At 33.8% G+C, this 18,465-nt stretch overlaps 1 protein-coding gene across 3 annotated transcripts in view; it reads left to right on the plus strand.

Annotated features, from left to right (window-relative positions):
- Nucleotides 1-18,465, plus strand: part of LOC145283701 (tetraspanin-33-like) — a 299,518-nt gene that overhangs the window by 182,522 nt on the left and 98,531 nt on the right. For 2 of the 3 annotated variants that reach the window (XM_080132726.1, XM_080132725.1), the window contains exon 3: nt 10,149-10,337. The exons of the other annotated variant lie outside the window; for it this stretch is intronic. In XM_080132726.1, coding sequence (XP_079988852.1) covers nt 10,149-10,337 — 189 coding nt within the window. The remainder of the gene's footprint in view (nt 1-10,148; nt 10,338-18,465) is intronic. 3 annotated transcript variants of the gene reach the window in all.

Below are 18,465 nucleotides of genomic sequence, written 5' to 3' on the forward strand. Positions count from 1 at the left end.
CATACATATATTTCTATTTCATTCCTAAATGTTATAACTCGATCTCTATCGACACTAAATCTGTAGACAGTCGCAAATTCCTAAACTACTAACAGCAGCCGTGGTTTTAATGATAAAAATCTATATTATACGCACCAAAAACATTTGCTCAACTCTCCAAGATTATTTCGACCATATGGACCAAATGAACAAAGGAATGCAACCACCTCATTCCTCTATAAAACATATTAAATCAATTAACCAAACAGCACCCAGAGATAGACACCAACTCCTTAAATCTAACATATAAAATTATCGTGTCGGATTTTCCAAATCAAACTTTAATAGCAAGGCATCAACCAAATCGATGTTTTATTCTTGCTAGCCAGTCATGTTTGACAATTTTATCTATTTTTCTCTAAGCACAATATCCGGGTAACATCGGGTAAATACACAGAGTATAAGAATGAAGCTACAAACGACTGCATTCCCGTGGCTTTCAAACATATATACAAACTCATGCATGCTCTTAGTAGACATTTTACAATTCTTCAATTAAATGTCTGAGCTCCAGTTTATGGTCACCCCTTGTCAAACTCACAAAAATACTTGTCTAGCCAAAACCACTATCAATAATTTTCGCCACTCTCTATCTGTGCTTAAACCTAAACGTGGATTCCATGAACAAAGCTTCCTTCCTAGAAGTGCCCGCCTATGGACTTCTGTTCCGCTGGTCTGCTTTCCAGCTGATTACAATATGGCTGTCTCCAAGTCCAACATAAACAAGTTCTTGTTGAACCGTCCACTTAAATAATCAGATTATACCAAATTTTCACTATTAACGATTACTATGCTATTGTCTCAATGACTACCATATACTCATTAGCCCTTAATCTCGAGTGGCCTCTGTGCCTTGATAAGTGGTGACTCCTTTGTAAAAAGAAACATTCACTTGTATAGTAGCTATGTGAGAAAGATTATGTTATATGACAGTGAATGCTGGATCCTGCCTCAGCTTTCTCTCACACGACTACAACACAATGACATTAATTATCGATTGGATTTGCAATGTGAATGCATTAGACCAAAAGGTTTGCTGCAAGCATTACATTTTCTAAGCAAAGAGCTTGTCCTTAGGACAAATCAGTTATGTAGAGCATTTACTCTTCTGGACAAAACGTTGCAGAAGCATGGGTCTATGATGGATTGTTGATGTGAGTTTGATGTTGAGATAAGACATCACTATTTTTTGAGTTGGCCACGTATACAGGAATCTGACAGAGCTGATTTTAACTGGATAAAAAAGAAAGTCACCAAGTTCTTCATTTAGCAGGAATATAAAACGAGTTTAGATTATTAAGTCATGGACTTCCATTTCCTCTTGCTTTTTCGAGCAAAGAACCAAAGCCATTTTTAGTGTCTTACCTCCATGATATCTGGTTTAGGAATTGCATTGTATTTTCCTGCTGGGAAAATGGACGTTTGCTAAAAGTCGTGCGCACGTGCAAAAGTGTCCGAAATTCCAGGTGTATTTCTATACGTGTCTTAGCCTACAACTGGTCTTGAACCTCATGTCGCCATTTTCATTCATATGTTTTATTTTTTATAATCTAGCATTTTAGAGAAAGTAAAGGAAAGCATTATTTTCACCGTTTATAGATATTCAGGCCTAACAATAGTATCGTAAAATTGCTGTGTACAATATAAATACCATTATATAATCCCTCATATATTTTACTCTAGAAAAGTTCTTTTCGATCTTACTATAGGGATTTATTTTAAACTTTGACAGAACGATACAGGTAGAAGGACAGTCTGACACATCACATTTATATTATAGCTATATGAATAAAGGAGAAGGAAAACAGTGAAAGCAGAAGAGGGAAATAAAGGCAGAAAGAAAAAGAGAAAAAGAAAGATAACGGAGAAATAAGAGCGGTAGAAAAAAAAAGAAAAACAGTAACAGATAGTAAAGAAAAGAAAGTGGCAAATAGTGAAAGAAGAATAAATAAGGTCGGGGGGGATGAGTAACAGAAGAAACCAATTAAAAAAGTGACAGCAAAGATAAAAATGTAAAGTTATGGAAATGAGAAACAGATCTTTAGCTCGTTTGATTCGTTGGTCTCCATTAATTCGGTGTTTTCAATGCCTAATTGTAATACAGCTTCCTATTCCAGTACCTTTTTTTCTGCAATGTTTGTTGAATTCTCTTCTTGTTCATTGTTTTCCTTCCACCTACAGCCTTGGTCTTTTCAAGACTAAGATCAATAGGCATCTTCTGTCTTTGCAACAATCAGTTTTGTTCTTGTAAGCTCCTAACATCAAGTGACATCATGCCCTGTTTCGAGCGATTTCAATAAAAGAAACCTCGTAATAAAGAGAAAATCTTTTATAACGAAAGGGTTTATTCAATAAGGTCAGCTAAGTGAAGAAAGGAAATATAGGAAATTGTTTGGGGTTATCGAACTTCTGTTAGCAGTTATCATCGGGTGAAGATAGTCGATGCTTGAACGTCCAGTGGACAGGGACAAGAGAAGAGGTGATATTAAGAGATACCGAAAGAACGAAAGAGAGAGAAAGAGAGAGATGGAGGGAGAGAGAGAGAAAGAGAGAGAGAGAGAGAATACAATGGCTATAAGAAATGGAGGAAGAGAGAGATGAAGCAACAGGTAAACAATTATGAAAAGAAAAAGAAAAACAATGGTAGAAAGAGATAAACACGGAGGAAACGAAATAGAGAGAAAGAAACAGGTAGACAGACAGAGTTAGATAATGGTAGAAATAAAGAAACAGAGAAATTACAACAGTGCTGAATAACGAGATATAAATTAAAAGAGATACAGCAAGAGAGAAAGAGAAAGGCGCATCAATAATGTTAAGATAAAGGAAATAAAGAGCAGGAATGCGAAACAACTAAAAGCAAATGATAACGAGAGAGAGAGAGAGAGAGAGAGAGCGAGAGAGAGAGAGGGACAGAGAAAGAAAAAAATTGTGTGAGAGAGGGAGTAGAGAGACATAATGGGAGAGTAATAATGGAAAATAGAGGCGGAAGGAGAGAGATAGATAAGAGTAAAATCAATTCTTATCTAATGAACATTGCCACTGCACCAAGCATCAAGTTTTCTAAAGAAATAGGATACTGCGGTAGTCACGTATTATTTCACCCCTCCCCCACGCCGCCGCATTTTTCCTAGAACTTATGAGTTTTTCTTCAAATGGTTACAGCAAATATTAGACACTTCAGTAAAGTCTACAACAAAACATGGATTATTTTTATTGCACAAAAACAACAAACAAAAAACAAACAAAACCAAAACAACTAGCAATTGAGGAGTTACAACACCCAGGGAAATTGTAAGGCATAAATCTTGTCCAATGAAATCAGTTCGTTAATTTGCACACGTTTTAGATTTGTTCTTGTACAGATGGACTTTGGATGTGTAGATTTTATGTAAAACTCTCATATGAAGAATATGAAGGTGTCTCCCATTTTGGAAATATTGTTACATAATCGCTGTGACTGGTTGTTCAAAATGGCTTTATCCAGTCTATATAATGTTTACATGAACTTTTGTTGCTGGCACAAAATATATGCACACACTGACAGCGAAGTAAAGTCACAACACAGTTGATCTACAAAAATATATATTGTTTTTATTTCACTCCGACAATCAGCTTTTTTGTCATATTGTTATTCTCGTTTTGACGTTTACTGAAAGGTGTGTCGGGTGCGTGGTTAGACGGTTGGCTAATAAAGAAGAAACGGTGACGCGTCACACAGTTCTATCTCTCTCTCTTTCTCTTTCTCTCTCTCTCTCTCTCTCTCTCTCTCTCTCTCTCTCTCTCTCTCTCTGATTGATTGATTTTTCTCTGTGACGATTTTATTTGTAATCGCATTCTTTCTCATTGAAATTTTTAATATTTCCTTTGTCTATTGTCGCAACCTTTGAACGATATCTGCTCAGATATTTCTGGGTCAAATTATGCATTCCGTTAGCAATGGTGGAAATACCAACTTCTTAACATTTTAATTCATTTGCGTGTCTGCAACCCATTGAATATTTTTCTTCCCAGCATTGCCAGCCAATATCTAACAATATTTCAAATTGACATCTTTATACTTAGAAAGATTTGTAATGATAATTAATATTATTTGGACAATTCGGGCTACTATTGGTGAAATCATTGGAATACAGGGTAGAGTAGATGCTAGTGTAATTGCACGCTCAGGGGATTTCTGCCATTAGTAACCACCAGAAAAAAAAATATCCAAAATTTTCAATATTTTAATGCATGAAGATTTGCTGAGAATATTTTAAATATAGTTATTTTTTGAGAGCGTGGTATATCTGAAGTTTAAAACACTTTAAAAATTGCTACACAAGGCTAGTACAAGTGTATTACAAAATAGTTTCCAGAACTTAAAAAAAAATGACTTTCTCTTCAGACATTTAAATGCTTCTCAATTCCTTTAAAATTTTGTGAGGCTGCAAAGGAATTTATTCTTCTTCATAAATAATTTACAAAAATGTCCGACTTGATTGTCTGAGTGATGGTGTGTGTGTGTGTGTGTGTGTGTGTGTGTGTGTGTGTGTGTGTGTGTATGTGTGAACTTTACTTATAATTTACAATTTGGAAGTGGATTACAACGTCAGAAGTATAACTTATGTGCACAAATTATAAGTATTTCTCTCCGGAAAGAAAACAAAGTAACACCTTGCCACTGCACATAAGAAATGCAAGTTCGGGAGTGGTGCTGTTAAAGATTGTGCAACCCTTATTTCATGATAGTCTACATATACAGATATTATTACATGGGATATTCATTATCTCTTCAGACTGAACGTAGATTTCAGAACATTCATGGCGCATTGTGTCAGTATAATCATTCGTTGTTATCCTCTCCCCTCTCACACTCTCTTCTTTCTTTCTCCCCTTTCCTCTTTTCTCCCTGTATTTCTTCTTCTCTCTCTCTCTCCCCCTCTCTCTCTCTCTCTCTCTCTATCTTAATTACTAGCATTATCCTCCTCCCCTTTCTAACTCTTATTGTTTGCTCTTTATTTACATCACTCACCTTTTGTGGTTGGTTGGTTGGTTGGTTGGTTGGTTGATTGTTTTTGTTTTACGGCATATCAACCCTTTTTGGGTTATTTAATGCCGAATCCAAAGATTTTGAAGAAAAATTTTTTAATAGAATATATTTGTTGTTTTCAAGTCATTTTCTATTTAACCCATAGTTGGGACCCTAACAAGTACTACTACTCCGGGTCAGAGTGGACCTGGGAGCAATGGTAATTAAAGGGTGGCTCCACACTCCCCAAAGCCCACAAGCTGGGGCCTCACCACTGGATATAGTTTAAGGTCATATCCAGGACCCCCATTGAGGGACTTTTACCCTCTGCAGGGGGCAGTCGGTGTATTCTGATGCCCCACCGACAGGGCCCACCTTTTGTGACATCATCCTATATATATATATATATATATATATATATATATATATATATATATATATATATATATATATATATATTAACAGATGAAAGTAAAGATAATTTTCGCGAAAATATATTTTTATATCAACTTTGTTTCCATTCGTAGCCAAGAGTGATCAACAAAATAATGTTTCCTTACAAAGAGAAAATGTTATATATATAATAATATAAATATACAAGAAATAAATGTTACCATATTCAATAAAAGTTACTTTTATGGTAGAAAAGTTCATTGGTTTGTATTTTTAAGTAGTTTGTAAAAAAAAAAATTAATTCACGAACCGGTTTAAAAAAATCAAAATGGCAGCGACTTTGAAATGGAGAGTCCTGTTTTCAATTTGAAGGAGATGCACCTGAGCATTCTGTGTTAACATTTTAAGAGAGTTCCGTCAACGTAAGGAATATTTATAAACATATTTTAATGTTTTCCGTTATTTTGTGCTTAAGGAATATTCGATTATGGCATGTGTAGTTTATATAAAAATTCATTTAAGTAGTTATCGCCTCAAATTTCGTTTTAATTTTGGTTCGCTGAAATTATTTCAAGTAAAGAGCATTAAAAACTATTTTAAATAAAAAAAAAACATGAACTAAACTTTTATTGACTATGGTAACATTTATTTCTTGTATATTTATTTTTCAGATAGTCGTTTGTTGGCTTTTTTGCTAAACACTCTTACTAAATAATATCGAAGAAATATCCAAAAAACAAAGAAACAAAAACAGTTTGGAAAAATAATGAAGCTTTACTTACTTTAGTAAAATAATCCGACTTTTTTTTTTTGTCTTTCACTTTAATAAGAACGTGAATTTAGGAGGTGAATTTATTCGACACAATATGATTCAACTCCAAAAAATAAATAAAAGCTAACGTGAATTAAGATTAAAGTTAAGGTGTTGTTGTGGACCCTCACCCCTTTTAAAAAAACCTTGTTAAACTTTGTGACATATTTACATTCTATGGAGGTCAGGCACGAACGAATACCCAATAATTTTATTATACCATATTTCTTCAAACTGAAATCTAATTATCAAAGTATACTTACGCAAATAGATATGAAAAGTCTTTATTAAAGTTTGTGCCATATTTCCAGGGAGTACAGGCGCGAACGCAGACCCCGCAATTTTATTATACCATCCCTATTTAAGTTGAAACATACTTATCAAAGTATTCTTGTGTACATCTATATCAAAAACCCTTGTAAACGTTTTTATTTTTTCATTTTTTATTTCCATACTTTGGGGGCCAGGCGCGAACGCAGACCCCACAATTTTTATGAACCACCGTTCTACAAGATCAAACATACCCATTCCTGATCCTCGATACATCTTCTATCATTATATGTAATCAGTTTTTTTAAAATAATCAACCATATAGGAGCCTATTCGTGACCACACACACACACACACATACAGACGTTCAGCTTTATATATATATATATATATATATATATATATATATGAAGATTTAATTTTATGCGTAAATTTTAAGTATTTACTTAATCAGTGCTCAATACATTGATAGAGCTAAGTAATAAGTTATAAAAATATATATGGCAATTAAGCTACACAGAATATTCCGCATTTCATCTCACGAGAATGATATGCGGAATATTCCGTGTAGCTTAATTGCCATATATATTTCCATAACATACTATATATATATATATATATATATATATATATATTATGTTTAGATAATCAGTAAATGAGTCTTGTACTGAAGGAAACACATACATTTACGAAAGTGCATCTTTACCTAAATGCGAGTTGGGAAGAGTTTTCCCTTTTAACCAATTTGGTACCCCCACATGGAGAGCGGTATATATATTACTTTTAAAATGTAATTATCCACTGACACGTGTTTCGTCGTCTACGACTCATCAGAGTGGCTGTATCTAGCGAGATTCGAAATCGAGACCCAACGGTAATGAACCTTAACCCTTACCCCTGGACCATCTCGCCAGCTGTCTGAATATACCGCGATTTACTTAGATGTTGTTTTGTTTTGGTTTTAGCGATATGTTTTGAATGAATTCAATCATTTACGAAAGTGTATTTTTACCCAAGTGCAAGGACAAGTGCAGGAGGAAGACGGACTTGACCAACATGCGTTTGATTGATGACCATTGAGTCTGCAAGAGGCTTCATTCGCTCCTTGACAGGTGTTTGTTCTGCTGGTTATCAAAGAAGCATCCCAACGATGCAATTCAAAACATATCGCTAAAACCAAAACAAAACTACATCTAAGTAAATCGCAGTATATCCAAACAGCTGGCGAGATGGTCCAGGGGTAAGGGTTAAGGCTCATTACCATTGGGTCCCGATTTCGAATCTCGCTAGATACAGCCACTCTGATGAGTCGTAGACGACGAAAAACGTGTCAGTGGATAATTACATTTTAAAAATAATATATATACCGCTCCCCATGTGGGGGTACCAAATTGGTTAAAAGGGAAAACTATTCCCAACTCGCATTTAGGTAAAAATGCACTTTCGTAAATGATTGAATTCATTCAAAACATATCGCTAAAACCCAAACAAAACAATATATATATATATATATATATATATATATATATATATATATATATATATATCATGTATATATATCATGTGATTTGTTTAAAGTTATCACTTGTTTGTATTGCAAAACGCACACTCAAGTCAGCAATGCTTGTATAGGTGCACGATGTGCAGCATGTAAGATGCTAAAGTAATTGCAGGACAAGTGCAGGAAGACGGACTTGACCAACATGCGTTTGATTGATGACCATTGAGTCTGCAAGAGGCTTCATTCGCTCCTTGACAGGTGTTTATTCTGCTGGTTATCAAAGAAGCATCCCAACGATGCAATTTTCTCGATCCTCTCCATACACGCGCTCATATTTGGACAGAATCACTGACTAAAATCGCAAAGGTTGATTCTCTCCTATTTCAACTTCTATGTTCATGTGTATAATCTAGTTGACAAATCCAGAACCGTGTTTCTTTCTTCTAACTGGCGAATTGTTCATATATTTTTTCTTCCCTTACCGTCGCATATATTATTTCTTTCCTTTCTCTTTCCTCTTTTATTGTCATATGTATTATTTTCCGTTTCTTATCTTCCCTTACCATCACATGTGCTTTTTTTATTTCTTTTTTCTTTCCTCATTTTTACCTTATTTCCGAATTAATAGCAGCTTTTTTTCTTTAGCCTTTTACATATCTAAACAATGTATACATCTTATAAAAAAATGTCATATGAATGGAATAGAGCTTATTTCATATCAAAAGTTTTCCAGTTATTATTTCAAATCCAAATTAAATTCATTGGCAAAAAATAATGGGAAAACTCGATATAGTGAAGGACATGAAACTACCTTACCATGAAGGTACTTGACGAACACAGAATGTAAACCAAGTTATTTAGTAGAAACTTGATAAATAGAATAAACAGCTCGGCAGCATCTCTAGTGTAGATAGATTGGGCCATTCATAGACTAGAAAAAAGAACTCAGGCACCTGGAAACAGAAGACTAGGAAATTAATGACTATGCACAAATCTTAAAGAAATATATTGACTAATTCTACGTTAAAAGGAAAGAAAGGGGGAGAATATGTGAATGACAAAAATGTAACTAGAAAAATATATAACGCAAAATACAGAAAGGCAACAAGAGACGAATGAAAAAATGAACAATACATGAAGCATTGAAATTGAAAATGAAAAGACGAGAAAAGCATGGATGATTCATAAGATTGACAAGAGAAGAGAAAACAGAAATACCTGGAAATCAATATGAAAAGATCCGTTGAACAGAGTAATGAAATCGCTACTGACAGCCGCACAGAACAACGCGATCAGAACAAACTATATCAAAGCTAAGATAGACAAAACCCAAGAGAGCTGTAAATGTATATTTTGAACAGAGAGATAAAACTGTAAATAAAATGATAAGTGAATGCAGCAAATTCATCCAGAAAGAATACAAAAAACAGACAAGACTACATGGCAAAAGCAGTTCACTGGGAATTATACAAACGTCTTCACATGCAATCAAATTAATTTTGGTTATACAAAAAAAATGTCTTAAAAGATATGTTACAGTTTATATATTGCCTAATTAAATCAAAGTAGGTCACGGGTGCGTCTAGTTAGCATTCGATTATAAGACAACTCTTATGGATAGATTTAGTTAAAGTGCTCTATTAATGTACGATAACAACACAATCTCTGCCAGACAAGTTATGTCTGTATAAGTGCATGGCGTGTCTTGCATCAAATATCTATTTTTTTTATAAGGTGGTCACCACTTATCAAGGCCCGGAAGCCACTCGGGGATAAGGGTTATTGTGTGTACAGTACGTTAGTGTTGAGATTTCATAAAGTGTCTTATTAAGGGGGCGGTTCATCAGGAATTTGTTTGAAGACATCTAGGTTGTAGTCAGGTGGGAAACAGGCAAACGGAACAGAGTTCCATAGGCGTGCAGTTCTAAGAAAGAAGCTTTGTTCATGGAATCTACGTTTTGGTTTTGTCACAGATAAAGAGTGGGGATAATTTTTGACAGTGGTTTCAGATAGACGGGTGTTTTTGTGAAAGATTGGCGAGGGGGGGGGACCAGAGAATGCAATTGTTATTTAAAACTTTCCCTTCTCTTAGACTATCTGTTTTTTTTTGTTTTTTTTTTCAGATTGTAGCTGTGGTAGCAATTTGCATTAGTTATTATATTTTGTCGGAAACAAAGAAAGTAGTGACGGATGCTGTGGATTTTATTCTGGATCCTGCCATTATCCTTTGCGTGGTAGCATCGATAACGTTTATGATGGCTCTCTTTGGTTGCCTGGGTGCCATTCGGGAAAACAAATATTTACTCCGGGTGGTAAGTACTGGTATGTTTCATTCATCATTTCCATGCTGTTTTATTTGTCTATATTTTATTGATTTTCCCCCTTTGGGTGGTCAAAGGCAGATACATATTCAACACCCCAGTTATATTGGCACGTGAAAGAGATAGGCTTGGTGTGACACTGTATATGACGTCACTTAAATAGTTATGATAGTTTAGATGATATTTTGAGATAAATTTCCTTCCGTTTCATACAATCTTTGAGGAGTTTTAGACATAGATTTCATGTCACATACTAAACCTAATATTGAGTAACAATAGATACAGAGCAGTGGCGTAACAAGGGCGGTCCGCCCCGGGCGGCACGTGCCAAGGGGCGGCATTTTGAGAGGGTAAAATAAATAAATAAAAATAAATGAAAGCTAACAAAAAATCTGAAATTTTATGCCTAAAAGGTTTTCAAAACATTGGGACTTTTAGATATCGGAATCAGAAAAATGTGTCCCTATTTTATGAACGGCACATGTCACTGGCGGCATTTTGAGAGGTTGAAAATAGAAAATAAAAAATAAATAAAAGCTAACAAAAGATTGGAATGTTTTTTTTCCGAAAAATGTTTAAAAATCGGAACTTTTGTAGGTATTGGAATCGGAAAAATCTATCTCCTATTTTACAAGCGGCCCATGTCGGGGCGGCATTTTGAGGGGTTAAAAATAGAAAATTGAAAAAAAATAAAATAAAAGCTAACAAAATATCTTAAATTTTATACGGAGAAGTTTGTAAAAAATCGAAACTTTTGGAGGTATTGGAATCAGAAAAATGTGTCCTTATTTTACGAGCGGCACATACCAGGGGCGGCATTTTGTAGGGATAAAAATTTAAAAAATGGAAAAAATAAATAAAAGTTAACAAAATATCTTAAATTTTATACCGAAAAGTTTGTCAAAAAATTGGAATTTTGGAGGTATCGGAATCGGAAAAATATGTCACTAGGGCGACAAAAGAGGTAATCATATGCCAGCGGTGGGGGGCACAGCAGGTAATGATATGCAAGCGGGGGGGACATGTAATTATATGCCAACGGTGGGGGGCAAAACAAGCAATTATATGCCAGCGGGGGGGGGATTTTACGACTGCCCTGGACGGCAAAATCTGATGCTACGCCACTGATACAGAGGAAAAGAATTTATTTAAAAAAACGCCTCCATCCTAAATTCTGTATAAGGACATTTTATCTCAAATGTTTATTGCACAATTTAATAACTACTAATATCTGAATAATGATATTTTAGGTTATCATGTAGCTGATGTCTCCCTGATTATACTTTAATTTTTTTCTCGCTCACATGCCCCTATTCTGAACTCGTGTCAATGAGTCAACATCAGTGGACATTTTTTGTATTAAAACGATCCTGAATAATGTTTTTTTTTTATTACGCTTAATCTATTTCAGACTGATATAAATTATTGCACAGCGAAAAAAAAATTACATTTAAACAAAAATCATTTTTTTTTATTTCGAATTATTTAAGCAAGTAAAAATGCCATTTATTTTACTTGATTACAAAATTTTAAAAAGCTAAAAAGATATTTTTGCATAGTATTTTTAAGTTTTTCGCATAGTATTTTTTTGCATAGTATTTTTGTTTATTAAATTGTTACGTAATTTGCTGACGTCGTCCCACTGCTACGAATTTAGAATAGGAACACGTCGTTGTATAGCAGGGGGTTCATATTAGTAACGATGAGGGGGGAGAAGAAATTCATACATATTACAGTTCTGTGGATTCTTGTAGCATATATTAGCGAGGATAGAGGGTGATCAGTTCTTTTAACACAGGAGGGGTCAATCATTACTTATGATGGAGAAGAGGGACACATTACTTGGAAGGGGGTTATACAAAGTTCATATTAAGATGATTAACACATTACCTTACAACAATTACCAAAATCAATGATGTTCTTTATTTCATTTGACCGGTCGGAATGATGACGCCATCAGGAATTCAAATTCGAGATCTACATAGTTTAATGTTCTTTCCTTCGCTTCCAAAGGACCTTGACTTCAACTCTCTCTCTCTCTCTCTCTCTCTCTCTCTCTCTCTCTCTCTCTCTCTCTCTCTCTCTCTCTCTCTCTCTCTCTCTGACTAGCACTCAACTGTTCTGCCTCCTCTGCTCCCGCCGAGTGTCGACTCTTCTAATTTGCTAATCCGAGCTCCTATTATTGAGAATTCCCTTTTTGCTATGACATCAGATGTGTGGTTCCAAAACGTGACTAACTCACGTGTGTCAGCACACGTGCTCCAAACACACTTTCGACAACAAAGAATTCTTAACTAACCTATTCAGTTTTCATAATAGAATGAACACTTAAATTCTTTTTACAATACAAACAATATCTAACTATTTCCAAACAAATAGCTAAATTCTAACATTCCAATTTTTTAATCTATTCTGAATTTTGCTTACAAGGTTCGAGTCTCCGCTTATCCTAATCTCATATTTCACTTATCTAATGTTCTTCTTATTTACAGGAAAATGGGACAGCCTTTACTTGTAGCATTCCTATCCTTCCCATTTTTCAAAAAATGTACGCATTTTTAAATTCTAGTACATTTTTCTCTATATCTATACAACCACTTGGCTAAGAAAGATCAGATCCCATAAAAAACTCCTTTAGTCAGCCATTTCCAACTAACTTCATAATTATATTTTTTTAGATCATAATCTCTTTTTGATCTTCCTGGCATTTCCTTTTTTGGTGTAGGGTATACTTCCTATGATTCACATCAGTTGCTTCATCTTATGCCATAAACCGAGGTCTCATTTTACCTCTTTCGAAATCGACGACTTCTTTCGTCCAAAACGTATCCTGGTCCTTTCTTTCGCATAGGTGCTCTACTAATTAGAGCTTTGTTTCATTTTCTACCTATCTTATTTCTTTTGGGACGTACATCAAAGTTCATTTACTTAAATCTTTGTGGTTGGCTTCTAATTATTAAGATATACTTTTTTATCACACTGATTCGCTCGAATTTCCTTGCTTGGACCCTTGGAACTTAATGAAGACTTAGAAAACATCACCCTTAACTTAATAACCCCCATCCCTTGCGCCAAAATTCCTATTTGTGCATTGAATTCTTACTATGGCCCGGATTTCTGTGATTTTTCTCTTTTTTCTTTTCATCAGAGCGCCCAAGATTTCAGCAGAAATATCCCGCATTCATACCTCTCTTAAAAAAAAAAGGTTATATCTTCCTACATACTTACTATATATTTTACTTTTCTCTCCCTTCTTTATGCTATATGTGATTTACCCGTGGTACTTGCTATAGTCCTTTTGGTACCCTAAGGAATTCTCGTATACTTCACTGCCTGCCTTTTTAATTTATTTAGCCAAGACTTATAATTCTGCTTTGTGCCGTCACTTGCACCATGCTTTATAAGCACTCAATTCCGCAGGATCCATTTATATTTTCCTAACAGGGACATATCTAATGTTGTTTCCTGGCAAGCTACACTTCTTACGAAAAATGTTAAACAAATAACAAAAAGCAAAAATCAAAAAGAAAAAGTCTTTCTTTTGGCTTATCACATCCGGAAAACTCTCAAAATACCCGTTTAAGTAATTTTCTATTGTCCTCTCTCTAAAATTCTAACTTATTTCTAGGCCAACCATTTGTCTCAATTATCATTCCATTTTATTTTTCTATGACTTGTTTCTTTCCATTTTAATTTATCTATCTAATTATGACTTTGAATTCCTGACGTTAAAATACAATAACATTATACATACATTTAAGACGATTTACAATATTTGTTCAACATCATAAAACATTTTCCAAAATACATTTAACTATGATTTACACAAAACTATGATCAACAGTTATAACATTTTTCAACAAATATTTTTTTCTGTAACAAACAACAATTCAACAAATCTGTCCAAAAAATGTCCCTTTAAAAAAAAAAAAAACACATGAAAAGCTGAAAAGTCCAACTGTGAAGACAAAAATGCCTTTTAAATAAAAGTGCATTCATACAGACAATAGGATTTTGTAAAATGATATTTATACACGCTGTTTAAAAGTGCAAGAATATTGAAAAATTCTTGTTTGATTGACAGTTACGAAAACAATTTTCCACAACTGCAACTGTGATACATTGATCTAAATTTTATAAAAATAAATGACGCCAATTTCTCTACTTGTATGTATGCCTATATATATTTTTAAAACAAATAATTCATTTATCAATGAATTACGCATGGTGACTTATTTTTACAACTGTTTCTTATTTTTTTCGTTTGACACTGTGTATGTGTGTGTATATGTGTTCCTCTGTTCTTTTTTTTTCTTAATTATTGTTTTATTTCGTCTAGCATTTTTATTTGTTTTTTATGTTTTGTTTTTTTCGCGTTGTGTATTTTTTTTTCAATGGACCCTTACGTTGTGTTTACAGGGTATGTTTTTTTTTTTACACTTGCCGAATAAAATGATCGTGGGCACCAAAACGCTAGATGTTGTATAGCATGGGGTTCATATTGGTAACGATGAGGGGTGGGGGGGAGAAGATATTTATACATATTACAGTACTGTGGATTCTTATAACATATATTAGCGAGGAGATAGGGTGATCAGTTCTTTTAACACAGGAGGGGCCAATCATTACTTATGATGGAGGAGGGGGACAAAGTTCATATCAATTGTTGAATGACGACACGAAGACAACAATTACCAAAATCGATGATGTTCTTTATTTCATTGGACCGGTCGAAATGATGATGCCGTCAGGAATTCAAATTTGGGATCTACATAGTTTAATGTTCTTTCCTTCGCTTCCAAAGGACCCTGACTCCAACACTCTCTGCCTAGCAGACAACTGTTCTGCCTCCTCGGCTCGACCGCCGACTGTCGACTCTTCTAATCTGCTAATCCGAGCTCCTATTATTGAGAATTCCCTTTTTGCTATGACGTTAGATGTGTGGTTCCAAAACGTGACCAACTCACGTGGGTCAGCACATGTTCTCCAAACACACTTTCGACAACAAAGAATTCTCAACTAACCTATTTGTTTAATTCAGTTTTCATAATAGAATGAACAATTAAATTCTTTTTACAATACAAACAATATCTAACTTTTTCCCAAAACAATAGCTAAATTCTAACATTCCAATTTTTTAATCTATTCTGAATCTTGCTTACAAGGTTCGAGTCTCTGCTTATCCTAATCTAATTTTCCACTTATCCAATTTTCTTCTTATTTACAGGAAAAGGGGACAGCTTTTTTTTGTAACAACGTGAGCGAAAAAAGCGAAACTAGAATCAGGGGAGACATCAGCTATATGAGAGCCATATTTTATTTTAAAATGTGCATTGAGAAGGCTTTCAAAATTATATTAATTTTGACTGAATTTTTCTAAAATAATTTATTATTGGAACACATGCAAACGCACACATACACATCAATATCTATATAAATATACTCCCTCAAATTTTTTTGTGCTATGATTTTTATATTAAAAACCCTTTTTTCTATTTATTAATATTTATTTGCTTCCCCACGAAAGAAAATATTACACAAGGTCGTTTTTAATGTGGGGGAAAACCAGCTCCCCCAAAAAAGGCAAAAGGGGCACTCTGGTAGGGACCAAAAATAATAATTGTCTCAGTATGGAGGGGAAACCCTCCATTGACCGAGAAAAATTACCTTAAGAATAACATCAGAACAGATACTACATTTTGATCTTGTTTATATAGTTTATTCCGGTTTTAAAAAAGTTACAATCAATTTTTAACAATTAATAGTAATATTTTACAAATAAAAACAAACTTAGGCACAAGGCTCTACAAAATGTTTGGGGAGGGGGAGGGTTCAGGGTCTTTGTAACTATAGTAATTTGGAACTTTAGAAGATTACTCTTGACTGGCAACATTTACCACAATACCACATTCACTCTATGGGGTTAAACCTACTCTTGGCCCAAAGGCCAAGAACAACAGAAAAAAAGCAAGCCTTTTTTCTATTTATTTAAAAATAAAATACAACTTTGTTATATATGGGTCGTGGAATTTTATTCATCTGCAAAAGATCTAGCCAATTTGCATATTCTTTTAAACATTCAATTTAATTAATTCCCTATTAGTTTTTTCGGTTTTCTTATAGGATGATCATCTTTAGTTAACTATTACGTGTAATTACATTCATGCAGATATTCTACATGATTTATACTGGCGTATTATTTGAGTAAAAAGTTTATAGTAAATACAAACCTCTTTGTATATATATTTATGTATGCGTATACATATTTGTTTAAAAAATATTGCCTTACAAACTCCTCTGTCAGTTTTTAATCTACAGATATGAAAGTTAATATATAGGGTATTGGAACCCATGTGAAACTTTATATTTGGGTTTTAGCCGGGGAAAATCGGTGCCAAAGTGTGAAAATTAACAAAAATGGAATTTGCTAGGTGAAGGTCGAACGACGGTATTATGAATATGAGTGTGTATGTTTTAACTTTTTAACCTTGCAGCATACATGCCTTCGTAGCTCAGTTAACGTCAAAGGAAAAATAATTTGTGAACTAAACGTTTTGGTTTCGATTCTCGGTGGTGGTACACGAGTCACTTTTTTTTTTAAAGTTATTATTATATATTGGGTCCAATATAATATGATAATAATAAATACAAAATCAGCGTTAATCAAAATATTAAATTTAAGCATATTTTACGAGCGGGCAATGCCGAATGGCCTGCTAGTATCTATATAAATGGAGCTAATAAAGAATATATCTTAAGCAGAACAAACTTTATTAAAGTATTAAATGAAACTAGTAAAGAGCATATAAATAACAAAGCAAACATATCAATATAAAAAGTGCTCAACACGATTAAGATGAGCAATTAAACATTTTAAATAAGCGATGTTAATAAAAGTTACATATAAATTTGGTATATCATTATATCTTTAGGCAATGGTGTTTCGAAGCTAAATGCTTCTAATCAGAAGTGGTGAAAGGTCATCATTTTACAAAATATAAATAAAGCTTCAGAACAATTAGATTAGAAATATACATACACACACACATATATACATAAATATATATATATATATATATATATATATATATATATATATATATATAATTATTTACTATAATAATTATTAAATACCTACAGACACCAGTGTTTCATACTTTCGGGAATCATCAGTGCAGGGTGTCATGATTAACACCGGTCGAGAGATTTGAACCCGGTAACAAAGCCATCTCTGACTCCATTAACAAGGACCAAATCCAGCAACCATTAACCGTAGGAAATACAGCTGAAATTTAAACAATTATTTTTAAATGTTTTTACATCTGTCAGAGTGAACTAATCTATGATGCGAGTTAAATTGACCGACTTTATTTCAGCTGTAAAGTGCTCAATGATGAGACAACCTTTTAAACGGTTTTCATCCGGAGAAAAGGGCCTCTAAGTGATCAAAATTGAAAAATTTGGAACGTGGGAGTCGTCGGATTTTTCTGTTTGCTTACTTTCACGATTGAGCATGCGTGAATGGTTCACATTACATATTCTTTATACTCAGTATAAGTCGGTTTGAAAACACATTTTTAAAGCGCGTGACACACTGGCCGAATGATAATCGTACTTGACTTACTATTCTTAGATTTTGGTTTCAATCTCAGCTCGTGTATTTTTTTTTACTAACAAGATGTGAACTATTTAGAAAAAAATATAATACTCGCATGCACATGTCTCAGTTTCTGTATGAATTAAAATATAATACTTATGCATATTTTAGGACCGGGCAACGCAACCTGCTAGTATATATATATATATATATATATATATATATATATATATATATATAAGAACAAGTAGTTAATAAAACATGTCAAAAAACACTTTGAAAAAGAGTTAAGAATATATTTAATTTTAAAAAAAGGAAGCACAAAATAAGTAGATAGTCCTTAATCTTTCGAAAAAATACTTTCCTTCTCAGCAGAGGGTAGGATTTAGCAAAATGCGGGATCGGATTTTGCTTGCAAAAGTATTTAATGAAACTACAAGTAAGTCATAGATCTTACTTGGTAACAAATAGTGAACCAGAGGGAACAGGATGAAGAAAAAGGTGATTTCACCTGAATGGATA

Source organism: Euprymna scolopes, chromosome 8, assembly GCF_053919585.1.
Source record: "Euprymna scolopes isolate OS-2025 chromosome 8, ASM5391958v1, whole genome shotgun sequence".
In the NCBI taxonomy this organism is placed as follows: domain Eukaryota; kingdom Metazoa; phylum Mollusca; class Cephalopoda; order Sepiida; family Sepiolidae; genus Euprymna; species Euprymna scolopes.